Raw genomic sequence first — 20,465 nt, 5'->3', positions numbered from 1 at the left:
TGCGGATTTCAACTTCGGAAAAAGGTAAAAGTTGCACGGAGCTAAGTCCGACAAGTAAGATGGATGATCCAACACTGAGATCTTCTTATCTACCAGATATTGCTCTACAGACAGTGCACTCTGGGATGAAGTTGTCCTGATGGAGAATCCAAGCATTGTTCTTCCACAGATCACATCTCTTCTTCCTCACTCGTTCTCTCAGCTTAGCCAGAACCTCAAGGTAATAATGTTGGTTAACTGTCTGACCCTTTGGTATCCATTCAACCATCACCACGCCATTGATATATAAAAAAAAATGATCAGCATTGCCTTCAGTTTTGACTTGCTCATTCTTGCTTTTTTCATTCTCGGTGACGTGGAAGTTTTCCAGTGCATCGATTGTCTCTTTGTTTCTGGATCGTACTGGAAAATTCATGTCTCATCACACGATAATCTTCTCCTGCAAGTCTGGCTCTGCTATCAGGCGGACTTGCAGCACTTCTTCCAACAATGGAAAATTCGTATGCAATGGTGTATAGATAGAGGGGAGTATGTCGAAGGGAATACCAATTAAGTTGTACAATTGTAATAATAAACCACATTTTTGCAACCAGTCTCGTTATTTAATAGCCACACCTAGTGCACTGTATGCATCTATTAAATTTTAAAATAGTGTGTCACTAATAAAACAGCAATTCGAAAAGGTCCAAATACACCCATGCATATGGTTATTAGTTAAATTTTATTTGCCTTCAATTTCTGACAGTAACCGTATTCTTTTGTGTGAGACTGGAATTAAATCACTTCCATCACTTGGGCTGTCCTGTTCATACTGCAATGACGAAACGTTTTCTTCAGTAAAAGAAACTAAATTAGCACTAATTTTCAATAATCCTGGAAGTGGTTTTTTTTTCCACCATGAACTCTGTAATTAATCGCTGAAATCCTGTTTTGACTAGATCTTTGTATAATTCTTCATATTGCACCATACATGACTTCAGTTCACATTTAAACTGTTCAGTATTTGGATCATGTGTAAGAAAATGACTTTGCAATTTTAATAGCCATTTGAAGCCCTTCTTTAATTAATCCTGCAGTGAGTAAAATCTCTTCTTCATCACCATCACTTTTTTTTTTCTTTTTCATCGAGATTCTCAAGGAGAGCTTCATATTATTTCGTCATCACTAAAAGCCTTGTCAACCATCAATTCTTCAATATCTGCAGACAAAAATCATCAAATCCTTCTCTGCAACTGCATGTGCTAATCTGATGATATTGGGATATTCAGTTGTATGCAAAAGTACAGGGCTTTTCTTTTTAATATTAGGGTTTTCCTTATTATAAGTTCTACTTAACATTTGTCTACATTCTGTAATGTAGAGTAATCCCTGATATTTAAAACATCGTGGGGGTTCCCCAAAATTCAAGTTTAAGTACATATGTACCGTACTAGGAAATGAAAATTATAATGGAAATACCCTTTTTTTTTTTTTTAACAGAAATGAATTCAAATAGAAATTTTAAAAATAAGTGTCATTTGACTGTGTTAAATCAAAATATACAAATTTCGAAATCGTGTAAAACGAGAATTAGCTATACTTTCTTTTCCTTCTGCTCATAGCTTTTCTATATTTTCTGTTTGATTATCATTGAGATTTTCTTCTAAAAGTAGGATATATTCTTTTTGGTTGTGGAGCAAATTTTGTGATTTCAATTTTAATTTTGCTCTTAAAAGCTTATGGTCCATGTCCATATCTGTGCTTTTTAGATTTTTTTACATTATTGATTGAGGATTTCAATTTTTTGTTTATTATTATTTAATCTATACAATTTTTAACTTTTATATTTGGGAAGGTTCAAGTATATTTATGATTTTTTTTTTCCTATGATAAAATATTGCATTAACAATAAATAGAGTACCGTATTTTTCGGACGATAAAAGCACCCCAAATTTATGAGACGATTTTTAGAAAAAAAAAATTTTATTATATAAAGATATTTACAAATTCTTACTTAATTTTTATTTACTGTTACAATCATTTGTATTAGCAATATTCAATTCATCTTCACTCTCGGTACTATCACTGGTCTCGTTAATGTCACCGTTTGTATTACTTTTGTCTGAACTATTGTTGTCACTCCCTTCAAAAACTGCGTCATCTTCAGTACCATCCATCACATTACTTATCATGCATTTCTTAAATGACTTTATAATCGTATCTTCTTTCACAAATTCCCATGAATTTTTCACCCAGGTCTTAGTAGTGCTTATTTCATCTTGAAGATTGTTGGCCGTTTCATACGTCCTGTTGCTGTAACAACGTGATTTGGCTTTGCCATCCATTTGTTCCACTCTTCCCGCATAAAAGTTTTGAATGGTTTATTAATAGATCCATCCAAGGGTTGTAATTGACTTGTAAGGCCTCCAGGAATGACAGCTAATTCTGTATTCATTTCTTTTGGAAGCTTCTTGGTTGATTCTGTTTTATGCGCTCTGAATTGATGCCAGACTAATATCGCAGGCTTTTTAAACAATGCACCCAGACATTTTGTATCCATAATTTCATTCCTGTTTCGTCCATCCAGCCTTTATCTTGAACGTGGATAATAATGCCACGAGGAATTTCATCTCTCAGTAACGTTTTTCTCTTGAAGATTAACATGGGGGGGTACTTTTGTTCCGTCCGTGCAACAAGCTAAAACTACAGTGTAGTGAGTTTTATCGTAACCTGTTGTTTTGATCACTATTGATTTGGTGCCTTTTGAATCTACTGTCCAATTTGAACATCAAAAGTTAGAGGCACTTCATCCATGTTCGCAATTTGATTAAGCTCAAAGTTAAATTTCCTTCTTGCTGATATGACAAATCTATGGAATTCTATAATTTTAGCTTCATAGTCAGCCGGCATTTTTTGGGCTAGAGTGGTTTTTGTACGCATGCATAACCTGTGCCTTTTCATAAATCTAAAGCACCAAGACGGTGATCCAGTAAAATCTAAAATTCCATTAGCAGCGCACCATCATTTCGCTTCAAAAATTATAATTTTCGTAGAAACAGACATTCCCATGTTTCGATGATTTGTTACCCAATTTTTCATTTGTACTTCTAATTCTGGCCATTTTTCTAGGTGCAAACGGAATGTTTTCTTGTGTTTATATAGCAGTTTTAATTGTTCCTCTTATTTTCTCCACTTGCGAACCATTTTTTCTGTTGGTTGTGGACCAAAATGTCTTTCTGCTGCTCTGTTTTCATATTTTTTTCATTCATTTATCACATTTCAATTATAACTCACGTTATATGAAAGTATTTTTTTGTTTTGCACTAATTTTTTCTAATTTTAACATAAAAATTTTAACGACTTATAAAAAATAATTCAAATGAACCGTACAAAAGCACATATGTTTAGACACTAATGACTACTGACGCTCTAAATCGGTGATTCACCCACATGCAGCAAGATAACTTAGGTACCTGCCTTCAGTGGTGTACTTACTAATTTTATTAACATATTGAACCAGTAATTGAACTTCGCTAACAGGTTCAGCACAGTGTAAAGATTCGTATTTTAATGTTACCTTCGGACCATAAGACGCACCCCAATTTTAAGTCAATTTTTCTATGTAAAAAGGTGCATCTCATGGTCCAAAAAATACGGTATTTAACCTGCAAAAATTTAGTAGCATTTCACCTCGTTCATTGGTTTAATCAATCCCAAACTTTCTCATTACATCTCTTTTATCTTCTGTAAATGTTCCAATATTAGCATTGAAGTCACCGTGATTAAGGTGATATGTATTTTCTTAGTAGTGTTTATTTCATCTTGAAGATGTTCAAGAAATTCTAGATATTGCATGCACTAGACAATAGTTAAATTTATATTCATTGCTTATATTTCTTAAGAGCTCACTTTATTCAAACAGGTGGTGTAGATGCTTACATATAAAAAAATCGTGCAGTATCAATACATATATACTAAGGGACTCCGCCCCCTGGTGCCTAACTCCCCCTCGATTTCCGGGCTGGTAGGTCATGACTGATTATATAATCAGTCACATATATGCGAGTTTTATACGGGAGTTGCCCTTGTGTTGCGCTTCCTTTAGGAGAGGCAACTCGTAGTAAAGGTGGAGGAAGCATCACGCATTTCATCGCCTTCCAAGTCATGGAGAGAGCTACCTACCCAATGGTTGTGCAACACCAGGCAACTAGTACCTACCAAGCTGACGTCACATCCGTAACGAATTTATGTCACATTAAGGCTTATCTTAAATTCCTGGAAACCTCTAATGAAAGGAACTTTAATGGAAGAAAGATAAATAAAGTAAGAATAATAATTTCATAAATATATATAAAAATATTTATAATCCTGCATAATCATAAATAAACTAAATAAATCTTCTAACACCTTTTTATTTTATATAGAGTAGATATATAACTAGAATTTTGAAGACTTGACACTCAGGGTAGCCCCTGAGTTTCAAAACGTTTCAAATAGCTTGAAAAAAACACAAAAAGGCTTATCATTTTATATATAGGGTAGATAGATATGTATATATTTGTTTTCAGAATATATTTTTAACATTTGTTTCTCAAAATATTTATTATTGTAACAAAAGTTTGATTTAAAATATAAATTCAAGTAATTTACTTGTTTCTTCCTTACTTTATTGAACTTAACTATCGTTAAAATTTATTGCGAAACATGTTTGTTTTTGGAATTTCGCAATACTGGTACTGTAATACTGCCATTAAGATTTTGACCAGTATTGTGAGTCCTGTATCACAACAAGAAAACTGAACCTATACCCACAGGTTGCAGACCAAAGATACTATCTACTAGAACAACAAGTTACAATGTTGATTATAAGCAATTCAAGTTCAACTTTGCTGCAAGACGTTACTCCATTCTGATGTAAGAAAGCCAAAATACCAGTCTCTATATATTAAATGACATTTAACAGACACTTTAACATGAGAGTAGCATCTAAAATATCAGCATAATTTTAGCTACATAACATACCTCATCTTCCCCTTAACATTTCTAAGCCCAGAAGCCTGCCATAATTAACTTGGTTTCATATAAACTTAATTAATGGTACAACAGAGTGGTTAGTACTATCAACAGAGACTGCTGTTTATCCTCTGCACAAGTTAACTCATCTTCAATTAGTTATCAACCTCATGATTCATATTCATAGTTTTTCGATGTCTTAACCATGAGAAATCTACTATTTTAAATGGTGAAACTAGGTATATTTTACTTAATGAACTAATAAATTCCTGTGTTTTATGAATTATTTTATTAATAAAGCTTTCTTTATTTAAATATGAATCATCTTCAGCTATTAAAAAAACACTTATATCCTGGATGGGGGGGGGGGGGGGAGAAATTGCCACACAATTCAAGTTACACAGTATTTAGCAGTGACTAACTATTGTCTCCAAACCATCTATTTATTATCTGCTGAAATTCTGAAATCTTTAGATTAAAATAAAGAATAAAGAAATAATTTTTAAACTGATTGGGTTTGAGGCTACATTGTGAAAGGTCAGTGAATTTATCACTTGAGTAAAATTGGTGATTTTTTTTTTTTATCTGTTTTTCCCTTAGAAAATTGGTGGTTTAGAGTATATTAGTGTAGATTTGTGTCTTGAGTGTATTTAGCATTTTATAACATATTTTTGTTAAAATATTGAAATATTAAATATATTTTAAATCCTCAATAGTTTAAAATGGTGTGCCAAAAACGCAAAAGAAACGCAATGCTAAGAAGAGCAGCTAAGTCGAGAACAAGAAAGCTTTCCCCAGTGAAGAAGTTATTGAAGATATTGATGAGATTATTGAAAATTAATTAACCTTCAAAATAGCAAAGTTAAAGTAGATTATAAGAGAGACAACATGGGAATTACAGAAAGTCGAGAAGCATCTGAATGAACATAGGGAGGATAAGAAAATTAAGTAACAAAATAAGAAACAACAAAGCACAGTATCAGGTAAGTAACGTTTTTTTTAAAAAAGATGGATGTTATTTGGTATAGTGACTATCATAAAACATCCTGGTGATGAGCTGGTTATAATTTCAAGTTTTCCCAGAACAAAAATTAAAAATATAATGCAAACAGTTCAAAAACAGAAAAGAAAATACAGCAATCCCTCGATTAGTGCGCTTAATGCATTCTTTAAAACAGGCACATTAATTGAAAATGCACTAATCGAATACAATAACATATGGGAAAAAGTATAAGTCATTCCTCAAATTTTTTTTTTTGAACCTTAATTTTTTTTATAAAAGAATTAAGGTATGTCTCAGGGCCTAGTTAAAGGAAAACCATGAAGCTCAAAGACAATGAAACATATTCAGAATATAAATTTTATTATTCTACTTCTTAACAAAGAATTCAGCTAATGTAGTTTGGCAGGCATTTTGTTTCTTTCTTTCATACACCGATGGTATGGCCCTATTGCCTCTTCTACTCTTCTGCAAATTTTACTGCTTCTCTCTTCATCAGGATCAGCCTCTAAGCATTGCTGCTTAAAAACTTCGATTGTGCAAAATATATTTTCAAATTGTTTCTGTGAAATCTCTTTTGGCTGACTATCAGTGGTTAAATTTTCTTCATATTCTTCAGGATCTTCCTGCTGTGGCATCTAAATTTAGCAGGTCGGAATCACTCAATTCTTCAGAATGAGATTTAATTAACTCTTGGACGTTATCATTGAAGGGGCGAAAGAAATGAAGGACGTACGAATTGGTCGCCAATATGTGAAATCACGTGCTTTATAGATAAAATTTTTCAACTGTTATACAAGCAAATAGTTACCACTTTAAAAACTACAATGATCATAAAAGAGAAGTTACTTTTCCGACGTATAATAATAAACAACTCATCACAAAAGACCGATTGATTATCCTATTATCAGAATGGATTCTCCTTTCTGATAATAGGAAAATTTGGAACATAGTATACATGGAAGTAGTGTAGTATGCCATTAAAAATAACTTTATAAAATGTTTTAAATCGGTAACTAAATTATTTCATTCTGCTGAGTGATTTTTTAAAATAGTTAGCCATAAAAATGTATAGATAGAAAATTTTTTAAATCTGTAACATTTATTTTTAAGATGTATATAGGTGCACTAATCAAATTTGGGTATCGAAAAAAAATGACGCACTAATCGAGGGATTACTGTAAATGAGATCATAATTCTGGTAGGTACTAATGACTTAACTAGCAATAAGTTCAGTATGAGAGAAGACATTAAAGGGTTGTCGGAAGTGGAGAAAATGAAAGTGAAAATAGTAAGTATATTACCTTGATATGATAAAAATGAATTAAGAAGGGCTATGATGGCAAATGATTTGATGCGTAGGCTGTATATAGAAAGAATGGATGCGAGTTTTTGGATGTGTGGAGTGAGTTTGAGGGAAGACTCAATTTGTATAAGAGGAGTGGCTTACACCAGAATGAGTTTGGTATCAGAAGTCTAGAAAAACTAATAACTGGTATCAGACCTAATACAGAGAGTCAGAGAAACTAAATTAGGGAATTCAGAAACTAAATAAAAGGGAAGAATGGTGAGAATGTGAGTGTAAGAGTGATAATGTTATATAACTGTGTTAATGATGGGAATGGGCATTATGGAAATGATTACCAGGAGAGAACAATTTCGACTTTATGTTCATCCAGTTTGGACCAATCAAATGTGTGCAAAGATGCCTACATATATAAGGCACTAGAGAAGAATAGAGATCAGCAAGTTGTCCAACTGTGTCATGCAGACTGCAGACAAGAGTATGCAGGCAGATTATTATGCCTGTACACAAATGCTAGAAGTATCAGAAACAAAGGGGTAGAGTTTGTTGTCTTGGTCAATATGTTGGGACCTCAGATTATAGGAATTAGTGAGACCTGGCTATCAGAATTAGACATACTAACTGGTATCGAGTGTAAAGGGTACACTATTTTTAGGAAGGATAGAGAGGATAGGAGAGGAAGGGGCATGCTGCTAATGATATTGGATGACTTGAAACCAGTTAGAGTTGAGATTTATGATTGTAGTACTATGACTAACAGTATTTCATGTGGCAGTGGGTTTGAAGTCATCTGGTGTGAGGTGGAATCTAACAAGAGCAATTACATAGTTGGGTGTTGTTACAGACCTGGAGGATCAGTTACTAGTGACAAAGAAATGCATCACCAAATAACTACGATGGGCATGAAAAGAGGGTAATCATAATGATAGATCTTAATCATCCAAATGTTGATTGGGTAGCAGTAAAATTTCATGAGAAGAATGAAACTGAATTTACTGAGCTGTTGGGAGACAACTTCCTCGAGCAGCATGTGACAGAATGAACTCAAAGTCAAAGTTTTAAATTTGATTCTAGTGTCAGAGGGTGTTTCAGTTAAAGACTTAACTATTCTGCTCCAGTTGGTGACAATGATCATGTGGTACTCACTTGGGAAGTGACTAAGATTATGAATATTCCATTCAGGAAGGTTACATGCTGAACTACAAAGCAGGATTTTATGACCAACTGAGGAGTATACCGGGTTAAACGGAATGATATCGGTTGCAGGATGGAAAGAACATCGACAGTGCATGGGAAGCATTTAAAAAATACTTAAATGATGCAATGTCAGAATGCGGCCCGAAAATTCTAAGAAGGATATGTAATCTTATTAAGCAAGAGATTCATAAGAAAAAGATGATGTGGAAGGAATACAGTCTGTATAAGGGTTGACATTGGATCACTACTTTGCAATAATAGCATGGGTTTACTAAGGGATGGTCATGTTTCAGAAACTTGTCACATTCTATAATAATGTTACCATTGAACTAGACAAGGGGATTGGATACATCATGACACTTTTGAATTTTGTTAAGGGTTTTAACAAAATACAGCATGGAAGACTATTACATAAATTGGAGAATATGGGATTGGATTATAAAATATTAGCATGGATAAGATGATGGCTGACTGACATATCAAAAAGTGGGATGCGAGTATATGGGGGATGCGAGTCTGCAAGATTTAAGGTAACCAGAACTGATCCCTGTGGTACACCACTGGGATCAGTTCTGGTTACCTGTAATCAGGAATGCTGTTGATATGCGGTAGTTGGAGAATGATTTGAATAGGTTGGAATTGTAGACATATGGGAAAATGGATGTCAGTTCAGTGGCAGTAAATGTAAAGTCATGCACTTTGGTGTGATTAGATATCCAATGTCGTATTATATTGGTGGGATTATGTTAGAAGAAACTGATTGGTCTAGGGATCTTGGAGTGTAGTAGATAGGAAGTTGAAGTTCATGGGCAATGATAAGACCTCACTTGGACTATCGTGCACAGGTCTGGTCTCCTGATTTTCATTGTGATTTTTATACAGTGAAGAGCGTGCAAAGGGGAGTATTAAAAATGATAACAGGATTGTGAAATACTGATTATGAAGACAGACTGAGAATTTTAGAATGCAGACACTAGCAAATAGGAGAAAAAGGGTGATATGATTAAGATTTACTCAGTTAATGGAATTTTTCATTTTATGGAGAGTGGAGAAAGGACGAAAGGGCATCCTTGGAAGCTGAGAATGAAAGCTGCTAAGAAAAGAGCGAGGACTAGATTTCTCTCTCATACAGTGGTGCATGGCTGGAATGGATTGCCACTGGATGTGGTGTGTGCAAGAAGTGTGAATGAATTCAAGAATAAATATGTTAGCTGGTACGTATAGCATGTAGCCTCCCTCAATAAGTCCCTGACTCCCTGGAGATTTCTCTTGATGATGATAATAAATATTTTTAGTTGAACCCACTTCCTATATTAATGTGCTATATTTTTACAACCCTTAGTGGATGATACTCTCATTAAAAGTGTACATGAAATTCACTGTATGTGCAAGGTTTTTTCCTTGTTTCCATTACAATTGAAATTTGACACAGTAACTGAACGGGTCCATGGTACAAAAAACTGTAAACTTTCTGCCAAGCTTTTCAAAACAGGAAAAAAGAAAAGCGATGTGTGTGTGTGTGAGAGAGAGAGAGAGAGAGAGAGAGAGAGAGTAATCATATCACCCATCAATCCAATTAACTTCTGTTTGGTGGGAAAATGATATCTGCTAATGCACTTGATTAATACCTTATATTTTATGTCCACATTACTTGAACATACTGTCCATCTCAATGCTTTATGCACATGTGTATAAAATTAAAGACAGAACACATAAAGCTTCATCAAAACTGAATTGGTGATTAAAGCAGTTGCATTTCTCCTATGCAAAGATCACATAACATAAACAAAACTTTGTTTAGTATATAAGAGATGCTTTTTTTCCCCAAAATATTTTCTGAAGAAAATAGCCACCGCTTGAAATCGCAGTTTTTAGTGGTTTCTTGAAAGCCAGCATTCCTGCTACTCTAAAAAGAATTTAATAAATATATATATATATATATAAAAATACAAATACACACACACACAGACAGATAGACCATGATTTATGTAAGAGTTATGCTCTGCAAACCTTTAACAGATCCAATTCCTAGTGATCCATTATTCATATCCTACTGCTATATGTGTTTATGGTATGTGCATACAGTAGTACATTAACATCAATTTTGGTGTATTTAAGTATGGGTTCATTTTTTCTATTTCTGCCCCAGCCATGACTGTATATCACAGTAACATGCAAACACTAAAAATTATTAAAGTGTATGAATAAAAATACACAGTATGTCCATGGTTAAGAGTAAGCAAACAAGACTGAGGAAAGAGTATACATGCAATGCCTGTGCAGGTCACCATTAGATGGTATGTGAGTAATGCAGCACTTTCAGTAAATTTTTATAACTTGAAATTTTTCCACCCTTTCAGGATAATTTAATAATTTTCAGGATAAATCCAAATTTACATACATTGGGGGATCTGTAAACACACACATAAATAAGGATAGCAAGATTTAAAGTTCCATATGAATTTCAAAAACTTCATTTTGAGTAAATATATCTATAATTTCTCTATGTCTGGCCTCTAATAGTAGTAACATATTAGTAAAATAAACCTTTCTTTTGAAAATATAAATGGAAAGTTATATTCCATAATGAAACATTATGAATAAACCACAGCATAACAAAGACAACTTGCAAGAATAACTACATCTATTATACTAACCTGTTTATGTGCATGATCATAAGAATTAATATGGTTATCAAATTCTTGGTGCTTATAGTACTGCTTATCACACAAGTCACAGTAAAAATTTGCTTTAAGAGTTGCAAGCGCTTCTTGAACTGCTTTTTCTTTCTCTTGATAGGCCTATTTAAAAATACCCAGTGGAAAGAAAAAGTTATCTTCAGTAGACTCACAGCTTGAACAGAGCTCAAATTTCCATAAATAAATTATTTAATCTTCTGATAATATTTCAAAATATTCTTCATATGACTGCATTATCACTTAGAGATGCAAAACATATTCTTTAATACCACCATATAAAGGCAAGACTTGTTATAATAGGCTTCAAAGCAAAGATCCATTCTGTAAGCTATTGAAGTTAGCATAGAAATTAACATGCTCAGATTATCAGAAATCACTGAGCTTCCACATATATATACATTTTTTTTTTTTGCTATGGAATACACTCTAAAGAACTGTCCTCCTACACTCAAGTTACAAAATCAACTAAAAGTACAGTTACACTGGTCAACAAGAATTCTGTCCAAGTTCAAAACAGGCAGATTCCATGTATTTGAGGATGCAAAATTTGAAAAAGGATCTTTTTTTTTTATCTCCTCCAGCATGCCTGGCTTCTTTTGTTACAAGTATTTCAAAACAAAACGACTAAAATATAACTGTCAACTATTATTACTATCATCATCATCAACAGACCTCCATGGAGCCAAGAGACTCATCATGGGAGGTCCAGCGCTCTCTCTCTCTCGTGCATGCACGCGCGCACACACACACACAGCTCATTAGAACAATATTGTATTTTGTTCTAATGAATGTAAACCCAAATTTCAAGTATCTGCATGTTTTACTATATTTACAATAAGTACAAATAAAAATTATTAAAAATACACATTTTTAAAAGCACTTATAAAAAAACGTTTTTACCCTTTTTTTTGAACAAAACAGCCTCCAATCATAGTAAGCTTTCCTGGTATCACTGTTCCTTATCATAATATCCTGTCACTCAGTGTACCAAGGTTTCAGGAATTGATTATTGGAGTAACCATTGGTTTCGTGCAGCATGACCTTTGCTGTCCTTGCACAGAAACCCCTAATCAATCAATCAACCAACCAACCAGGGTTTCAAGGAGAGAAGTACAGATGAGAATGAAGGCAGTGAATCTTCAGTGATTACACCCTAACCTCCATCCTATAGTACTTTGGTATAAGCATCAACTAGTTAGTTGTCATAATCCTTTCAGCTTATTATTTCCATGAACTCAGAACATTTTCTAAAGGCTTCTTTAGTTGCTGCACATGCAAGATGTGCAGAAAGCTTATTATTATGCAACAGAACTGCTTGTAAACTTGGTTTTGTTTGTAGATCATTTGGCTCATGAACTTCCCCCCCCTCCCCTGCAAAGACTATCCAAATCATAATAATACTAAAATATCTCAAAATACAAAGTTAGGATGCACTAAATCCAGAAATTTTTGAGCTTTTTAAAGCTAATAAATTCTACTGTTGAAGATGAGATCCAAGTAGCTCAGTTATTGTTTCAGATAAATTCAAAGCTCTGACAAGATCAATGATTCCTTCCATTCAATGAGATGAAGTTTGCTGGAAATTTCATAAATGTTTTCACCTGATGACGAATACTTTTTACATGGATTTGAAGCAGAGGGGTACTCACCTGTCAGTACTGCAATTTAAAGAAAGAAAGGGAGGAAGGCAGAGACATTAGTCTTACTGGATATTAAGTTTAGATATAATATCAAAGGTTTATCTTTCACAGAAAATCCAGATACATTAAACAGAAACAGATGTTTGGATACTGATGAAGAAATAATTTTTGAGTAGTTATTTCAAATAAATATTTTTTTTAATCTATAGCTTATATTATTACTGATATAAATAAAAAATAAATAGTCATGAACTGTTACAAATATCAAGACATTTACAGTGTGACAGAGAAGGTGAGAATTGCTGACAAAACATGCCTTCACTAGTTGTATATGAAGATAGAGTATTGTGATTCCCTACATATAGCCTATGAGAAAGCATTTGCTGGTGCATTTGCACTGAAAAACTATGCAGGAATTAAAGGTGTGCAGGTTCTCAACAGCACAGGGTAGCTCAGTAAATTATCAACAGCTCAAAGGAGAAGTGCAGTTAGTTATTCTTTGTCAGATAGATAACTGTATTTTATTAAACTGACATTTATGTTTATCCTTCTCGATAACTCAAAACAGTATTGAAGATATTTTGTGTACACCTTTTTCAAACCAAGAATACAAGGTCAAGTGAAAAATTGTTAAAGATGATAAAAAAGCTTCTGCCTCTTACAAATTTATGTAGCATTTACATCTTTGAAATGAAGGATTGAAGTAATGTATAAATAGAAGTTATCTCTTTTTAACATAAACACTATATAATCTGAATCAAATTAAATAATTTACAAGATGCCAGCCATATTCTCATATTCTGTTTAAAAATAGGAACATAAGTAGACAATGTTAAATAGTAATAATAATAAAAAATGGATGACTTAAGTGGAATTAATTATTTAATGGTAAAATTTTCACAAATGTATTATAAGCATCATGGGGGGGGGGAAGCGTGTGAGAGAGAGAGCAGAATAACCCAACTTAATTGAAAAATTCAATAAAAATATTATGAAGACTTTAGTAAGATGGCAAATAATCAATTAATTCCTAGAATAAAAATCTAGGAAAGATTAGGAGATAATGACAGAGTAGTGTTTGCCCGGAGGAATGACAGATAATGTGACTATGTCAAGGTGAGAGTGTGGATGAGATCTTGAGGTTATACAGAAGAAGACAGAGAGAGGGATGATAGTGAGTGTGTTGCCCAGATATGATAATACAGACCTGTGGAGAAGAGTTGAAGATATTGAATAATATAATAACCAGAATGTGTCAAAAAAGAGGCTTGGATTACATGGATGCTTGGAGGGCATTTAAGAACAGAAAGGAACTGTATGCAAAAGATGGCTTGCATTCGATGTTCTCTGAACAAGTCGGTGTATTAATACAGGGAAACTAGAATTATCAAGGTGTGGGAAAAGGTGCTTGGGAGAACACATCAGGTAATGCTGAATCCAGATGAGTCGTCATCATCATCAAATTCCTGACATGTACCCTCAAGGGGTTTACAGGATATCATGATAGTACTACATGAAAAACTTTAATCATTATTAACTTTCTATCAAAATTTTCCTCCAAATCAATTTGTTATCTGTCAAGACTCCAACATTATCAGATCTTATATTTCTGTCTTCTAAGGCACTTTTTACTGTATCAATCCACCTATATCTTGGTCTTCCTCTGGGTCTTTTTTTTCCTGCCAACCAGGCAGCGAACACTTGTTTTGCTAATCCTTCCTTTCCCATTCTGTTTAAGTGATCATGTTACCTGAGATTAGCTCTTCTAATGCATTCCTGGATGATGACAATGTTAAGTTCTTTCCTAATAGCCTCATTTTTAATACGATATTGCCATCTGTTCACGCCTCTAATCTTTCTCAGGACTCTCATATCTGTGGTCTCTAGTATTTGGTCGAGTGTTTTATTTCTAACCCAGCTCTCAGATCCATAAGTTAAAATGGATTTGAACACTGTCTTGGATACAGCTGATTTAGTGTTTTGACTAATTTCTCTCTTATTCCATATAAATTTATTCAGTTGACTTCCTACCATACCAGCTTTGTTGATTCTGTTGTCTATTTCCATATTTAATTTACCATCTTCACTAAAAATTGTGCCTAGTGGAGTCTGGAGGGGATAATAATAGTTACAGAAACAATGACAAGGCCTTAATTTTTTATACTAATCCAGAATAAAGGAGATGAATTGGTGGCACTGATTGCATCAGCCTGTCCAAAGGTTATTGGGATCTCTGAAACATGGTCAACAGAAGACGATATACTGACAAGAATAGAAGAAGCAGCGTATAGCATTTTTAGATAGGATAGGAAGAGCAAACATGGTGGTGGAGTACTGCTTATGATGACTATGTCCTCCCAGAGTGAAGGTTTTGGAGGACAATAGTACTAATGGGTTTGAAAGCATATGGTGTAAGGTAGAGGTGGGCAGGACAGGATATTTAGTGGAGAGTTGCTATAAGCCAGGCAACAAGTGAAGAGCAGGAGATGTTTAGGCAGTTAAGCTTGGCAAGTGCAAAAACAATGATAGGAGACTGTTTGGGAGATTTTAACTATAGCAGTATAAATTGAGAAGAGGAAACTGCATGTAGTAGTAAGGAAATGGAATTTCTGAAATTCTTCACAGACCAATGTCTTAGACAACATGTAGTAGAGGGAACACGAGGATCAAGAGTTTTTAGATTTGGTCATAGCATCAGAAGATCTGATTAGAACTGAGATGGCATTTCTGCCCCCAGTTGGAGATAGTGACCATGTGGTTTTGACTTGGAAGATGAATAGACATGTAGAAGTATCAAAGAGAAAGGAATGTATGTGGAATAAGGCAGGTGATTATAATAGTCTTAGATATCAGTTGGGAACTTGTGAAGGAATATTTATTAGCAGAAATAGCAAGTTTTATACTGCAAGTGAAGAAAGGGAACACAATTTGGTGTAAAGTAGATCTTTAATACTAAAGGGATGGAAAAAGCTGCCAATGGATTTCCAAAAAAGTTAGTCATACTAGAACAGTTCTATCTACCTCCTTTGGAGAACAAAAAGATAATGGATTTTTATCATTAGTACTTTTATTCAATATATTACCAGCTCAAGAACAATGACTAAGTATCTATGAGAAAGCTTTCCCCTCATATACAGAGGCTGAGATGATATGTAATGTGTAAATGGTGTATAAAGTTTTGAAAAGGAGCATCATAAAGATACAAAGTGTTACAGCTGGTGATAAAGTTCAGAGACTGAATTAGTTTAGTCACAACACAAACATCACTCCAGCACCCAGACCTCCATAGATAATGCATATATATGTGGTGAAATGCTAAACAAAATTTTGCAATTGTTATCCGGGAAAAACCAGCAACATATAGCAAAAGAACTGAGTAACTGAGTGCTCAAAGAATGATCCACAGGAGCTTTTTTGACTGCCAACTGTAACTAGAAATGTTATAGAGGTAGTCAAGTCCACATATAACACAACTGTTATTCTCCTAGAAATCCTTGTGCAATACAAAATAATGCAATATAAGTAACATGGCTTACAGGAAAAATAGGATTACGAGCAGGCCACTCATAATGAACACACATTCATAATCAAAGCACCACCATAATCCTAATAAAATACTTGCATAGTTGAAAAACTGTTAAATTCATAATTGAATCATTTAAATTTAGGTTCTTACCTTGAAAATAAGTGATGACAGCTTGAAGGAAAGGGCATGAGAAAGGATTAAAGCAGTGGAGTATGGAAAAAGTGACAGCAGATATCATCAGAAATGGCAGGCGAAGGAGATGTAAATGAAGGCTCAGAATGAAATGTGGTCATGTCAGAACTGCAGGGTTGTCTTTTATTTTTAATTTCATTCTTGGGTGTTTGCCTAAGAAAGACAGACATCTTTCAGCTGTTCTACCATTTTCTTTCTTTCTTTTGCAAAGCAGCTGCTTATATGGCTTCAAAGTAGATTGAATTGTACAAAGTGCTATTCTGCCCTGTTAATTGTTATCATCTATCCACTGCATGCTCTTTTCAAATACATTCAAAACTGAAGATAACTTTTGGAAAGCTGCTTTATGGTGGAATACAGGAGTTCTTCATCACCACCTTCCATGTGCCTTTCAAACAGATTTTCAATATGCTATTGCAAATCTGTCAAAAATTTTCTGCATGGATGGTACCAAATTTCTATGTCCTCAAATCTTGCCTGCTTTAGGGAGAGCAAATCAATTTGCTTTTATTTTAGGAAGTTCCTTTAACAGGATCAATGCCTTTAAAATCACAAATGAAAGCAGGTAAAAGGGGCTGCCAAATGTCATGCAGATAGTCTTTTGGCACTTCATTCCAAACCTCCATAATAAAGTCATCTAAATTTGTCATATTGCATCTCACCCCAAAATTCATGTTCTTCACCTTTCACTGCTACTACCATGCTAAATGACATTTTGTATAATAATGCTTAAAAGATACAATAATTCATTAATCAAGGGGATTATTAAAAAAATAGAATCTTAAAATTCAAATTCCTCTTCATGCTGTAATTTTGAAACACATCCTCAAAGTAAAAGATCAGTGAAGATTGTACTGTCATCCTCCCCACTTCTGCTATGCCTTAAGTAATGTATACTTCAGGGTAGAGCTTATTATTCCTTTCAATGTTCATGGATTGGCTTTATGATAAACAGCACCAGGCTTCAGTTTCATGTCCCCACTTGCAATTGCTCCCAACATTACAGTCAGTCTATCAGCGTCAAAATCTAGAGCTTCTGCTTCCTCCCGAAGAATGTTCTTCATGGCATTTTTTCAAATAAAGACCAGTTTCATGAAAATTGAAAATCTGATCTAATATAGAAGCAGCCTTTTTCTTTAATTTTTTTAAGTACTGGCAGGAATGCCTTTGATGCTTGCTCATCTACATTCACAGCTTCTTGTAATTTTACATTATGTGAATATGACATAAACCACAGTTAAGCAATAAATAGCAACAGAATATGGGGAGACAGGCTCACAGAGATAAAGCAGCATGCACATTGCAAATGAGTGAGTAGACAAAATTAACTATATATTGGGTTTTATCCTTTATCCAAGTGTAAGCAAATAAAGTTTGCACCTTAAGTACTTTCAGGACTGGGGCAACTCATGGTAAAAGTGGTATAAGTTCTCATCACTTGCCTTAGTATCTCCCATAATGCAAAGCACATCTTTGCAGACATGTATAATGCTATGCATTAAGGGAATACTAAGGCAAGTGATGGGATAGTAAGTAAGGGATACTAAGGCAAGTGATGAGAACTTATATATCACCTTTACCACGAGTTGCCCCAGTCCTGAAAGTACTTCAGGTGCAAACTTTCTTTGCTTACACTTGGATAAAGGATAAAACCCAATATATAGTTAGGAGCATAGCCAAGTGAAAAAACTCCCATAGACAAAATTAGTGTTGCATTCAGCTTGGTAGTGCTCACTGCATTCACCTGCCATCTCTTCTCGGCTTAAAATGGAAATCTGGGAAAAAAATCACAATAGTCATAATCGAGCACAAAACAAAATAGTCGAATAGTCAGTCCTCATATAAACAAATCATGTAAGGACTGACTATTTTGTTTTGATCTCACCTTCTTGCTGATGTTTGGTTATGTAAATAATATGACAGTTTCTCAATATCCACTGATTAAATGAGGTCACAGACGTATGGTATTTCTGGCTATGGACTGAAGTGAATCGTATTTCAAGACAATCAAAATAGATATAGAGAATCGGCAAACAGCGAATTATGAATCTAGTCTTGAACACAGACAGATCCTGCCCTGTGTTCAAGATTTGAAATGACCAGAAAGATAGTGCTACAGCCCATTGCCAGAAAAAAAGTCTTAGGAAATCAAACAAACTGTGTTTTCCCTCCAAATTCATCACATCTCTGCACCTCCCATTGCTTGTCTGTTTTGGAATTATGGCCTAAGCAACTAAGACTATAATGCCAGTATATCATGTCTGTTAATTACATGTATTCTTCTAGTCACTTTACCTGTTTTGCAGGATGAAAATCCCTGCCACCTCTGTATGATACCTGCAAACTCACCTTCTGTTGAAAAGGCATTATTTAAATGTTCTTTTTTCCTAGACAGGATTCAAACCCAGGTTTTTCCATCCAAATGACATTATCATTGCTGACTGAGCTATGGAAGCGCTACACCCAATTCTTAATTTGAGAGGAATACTCAAGGAATGTATGTATTGAAGCCCACTATTTTAAACTGTCTAGCTTAATCACAACAGTGACATGTGGTGGTGCAGCATGCAATTGTTTTGTAGCTTGAATAAGAAAGAGCACTCTAAAATGAATTCATACTCCCCATTTCAATATACCCTTTTTTCATACTATACGTAACTGGCTGTTACGTATAGTATGAATATATTTCCCAGCCAGTATAGTATGCTGGGAACGTGTTTTGAGAGTAAATGAGGAATGAAAGAAGACCATAACCTAAGTATAAAATGAGTTAATGAAAGGATGAAATTCTGTATATCATTAATAATATACAGGGTTATTCAAAATGAGCGAACATATTGTACTTGTTTGTAAATTTTTATTTCCAACAATACAAACGTGTTGCACCACCTGACAGGACAACTATGAGAGTTTACTTTTCCCCACATCTAGGCAGGCTCTTGTTACTAGTGTGCTATAAGCACTTGAAATAAAAATACCCTTCAATCACTTGCTCAAAGAGTTAACAAAAATGGCATCTCTGCAGCAGAAAGCATTTTGTGTTATCGAATTTGCAAAGTGTAATTCTGTAATTATTATTCAATATAAATTCCACACTCAATTTAAGACAGAACCTCCTCATCATAAGATTTACTCATGGTACAAAAAATTTCAAGAAGATGGATGCATCCGTAAAGGATAAAGTCCGGATTATTCACGTGTTTCAAAGTTAATACTGAAAGAATATGACATTCATACACAGCCCAAGAAAATCCACAAGCTGCGCAAGCAACGAATCCCTCAAACAACAGTATGGCATATTCTCAGGAAACAATGATGAATGCTTTACAGGATCAAAATAAAGAAAAACATACTAACAGAAAAAGGATAGAAGAAATTGTGCAGAATTTTTATAATGATCTCTATGCAACTAAGTGCCAAGTTTCAGAACCTATCATTCCCAAACCAAGCAATATACCAGATGTACTTCCAGAAGAAATAGAACATGCCCTTAAGAAAATGAGTAAAGGTAAAGCCTCAGGACTTGATCATGTTAAGGCTGAAGAAATCCAACAAGGTGGACCAATTATTTTTAAAGCCTTGGCTGCCAGATTCACATGGTACTTCAAAGAAAGAAAGAAAGATTCCAGAGGAATGGAAAACCCCAAAAACCATACTTCTATTCAAAAAAGGGAACAAGGAAGACATAAAAAACTATTGTCCAATCTGTCTACTCTCTCTCATATATATAAGATCATGAACAGAGTAATACTGAACAGAATCCAAAACACTCTCGAAGACAACTCCAGCAGAGAGCAGGCAGGATTCAGAAGAGGCTTCTCCACAATAGATCATATTGTGGAGAAGGTCATTTCATAACTTAACAGAAAAATGCAGAGAATACCGAATCCCCCCTCTATGTTTCCTCTTTATT

At 34.3% G+C, this 20,465-nt stretch overlaps 1 protein-coding gene across 5 annotated transcripts in view; it reads right to left on the bottom strand.

The window, feature by feature from the left end:
- Positions 1 to 20,465, bottom strand: part of LOC150093810 (uncharacterized) — a 364,154-nt gene that overhangs the window by 42,457 nt on the left and 301,232 nt on the right. For 4 of the 5 annotated variants that reach the window (XM_090413165.1, XM_090413168.1, XM_090413167.1 and 1 more), the window contains one exon: positions 11,153 to 11,296. The exons of the other annotated variant lie outside the window; for it this stretch is intronic. In XM_090413165.1, the coding sequence (XP_090269291.1) occupies positions 11,153 to 11,296 (144 nt within the window). The remainder of the gene's footprint in view (positions 1 to 11,152; positions 11,297 to 20,465) is intronic. 5 annotated transcript variants of the gene reach the window in all.

Source organism: Typopeltis vanoorti, chromosome 23, assembly GCF_054136105.1.
Source record: "Typopeltis vanoorti isolate ZY-2024b chromosome 23, IOZ_Tvanoo_1.0, whole genome shotgun sequence".
NCBI classification, from domain to species: Eukaryota; Metazoa; Arthropoda; class Arachnida; order Uropygi; family Thelyphonidae; genus Typopeltis; species Typopeltis vanoorti.
This window is presented reverse-complemented; position numbering and strand designations above follow the sequence as displayed.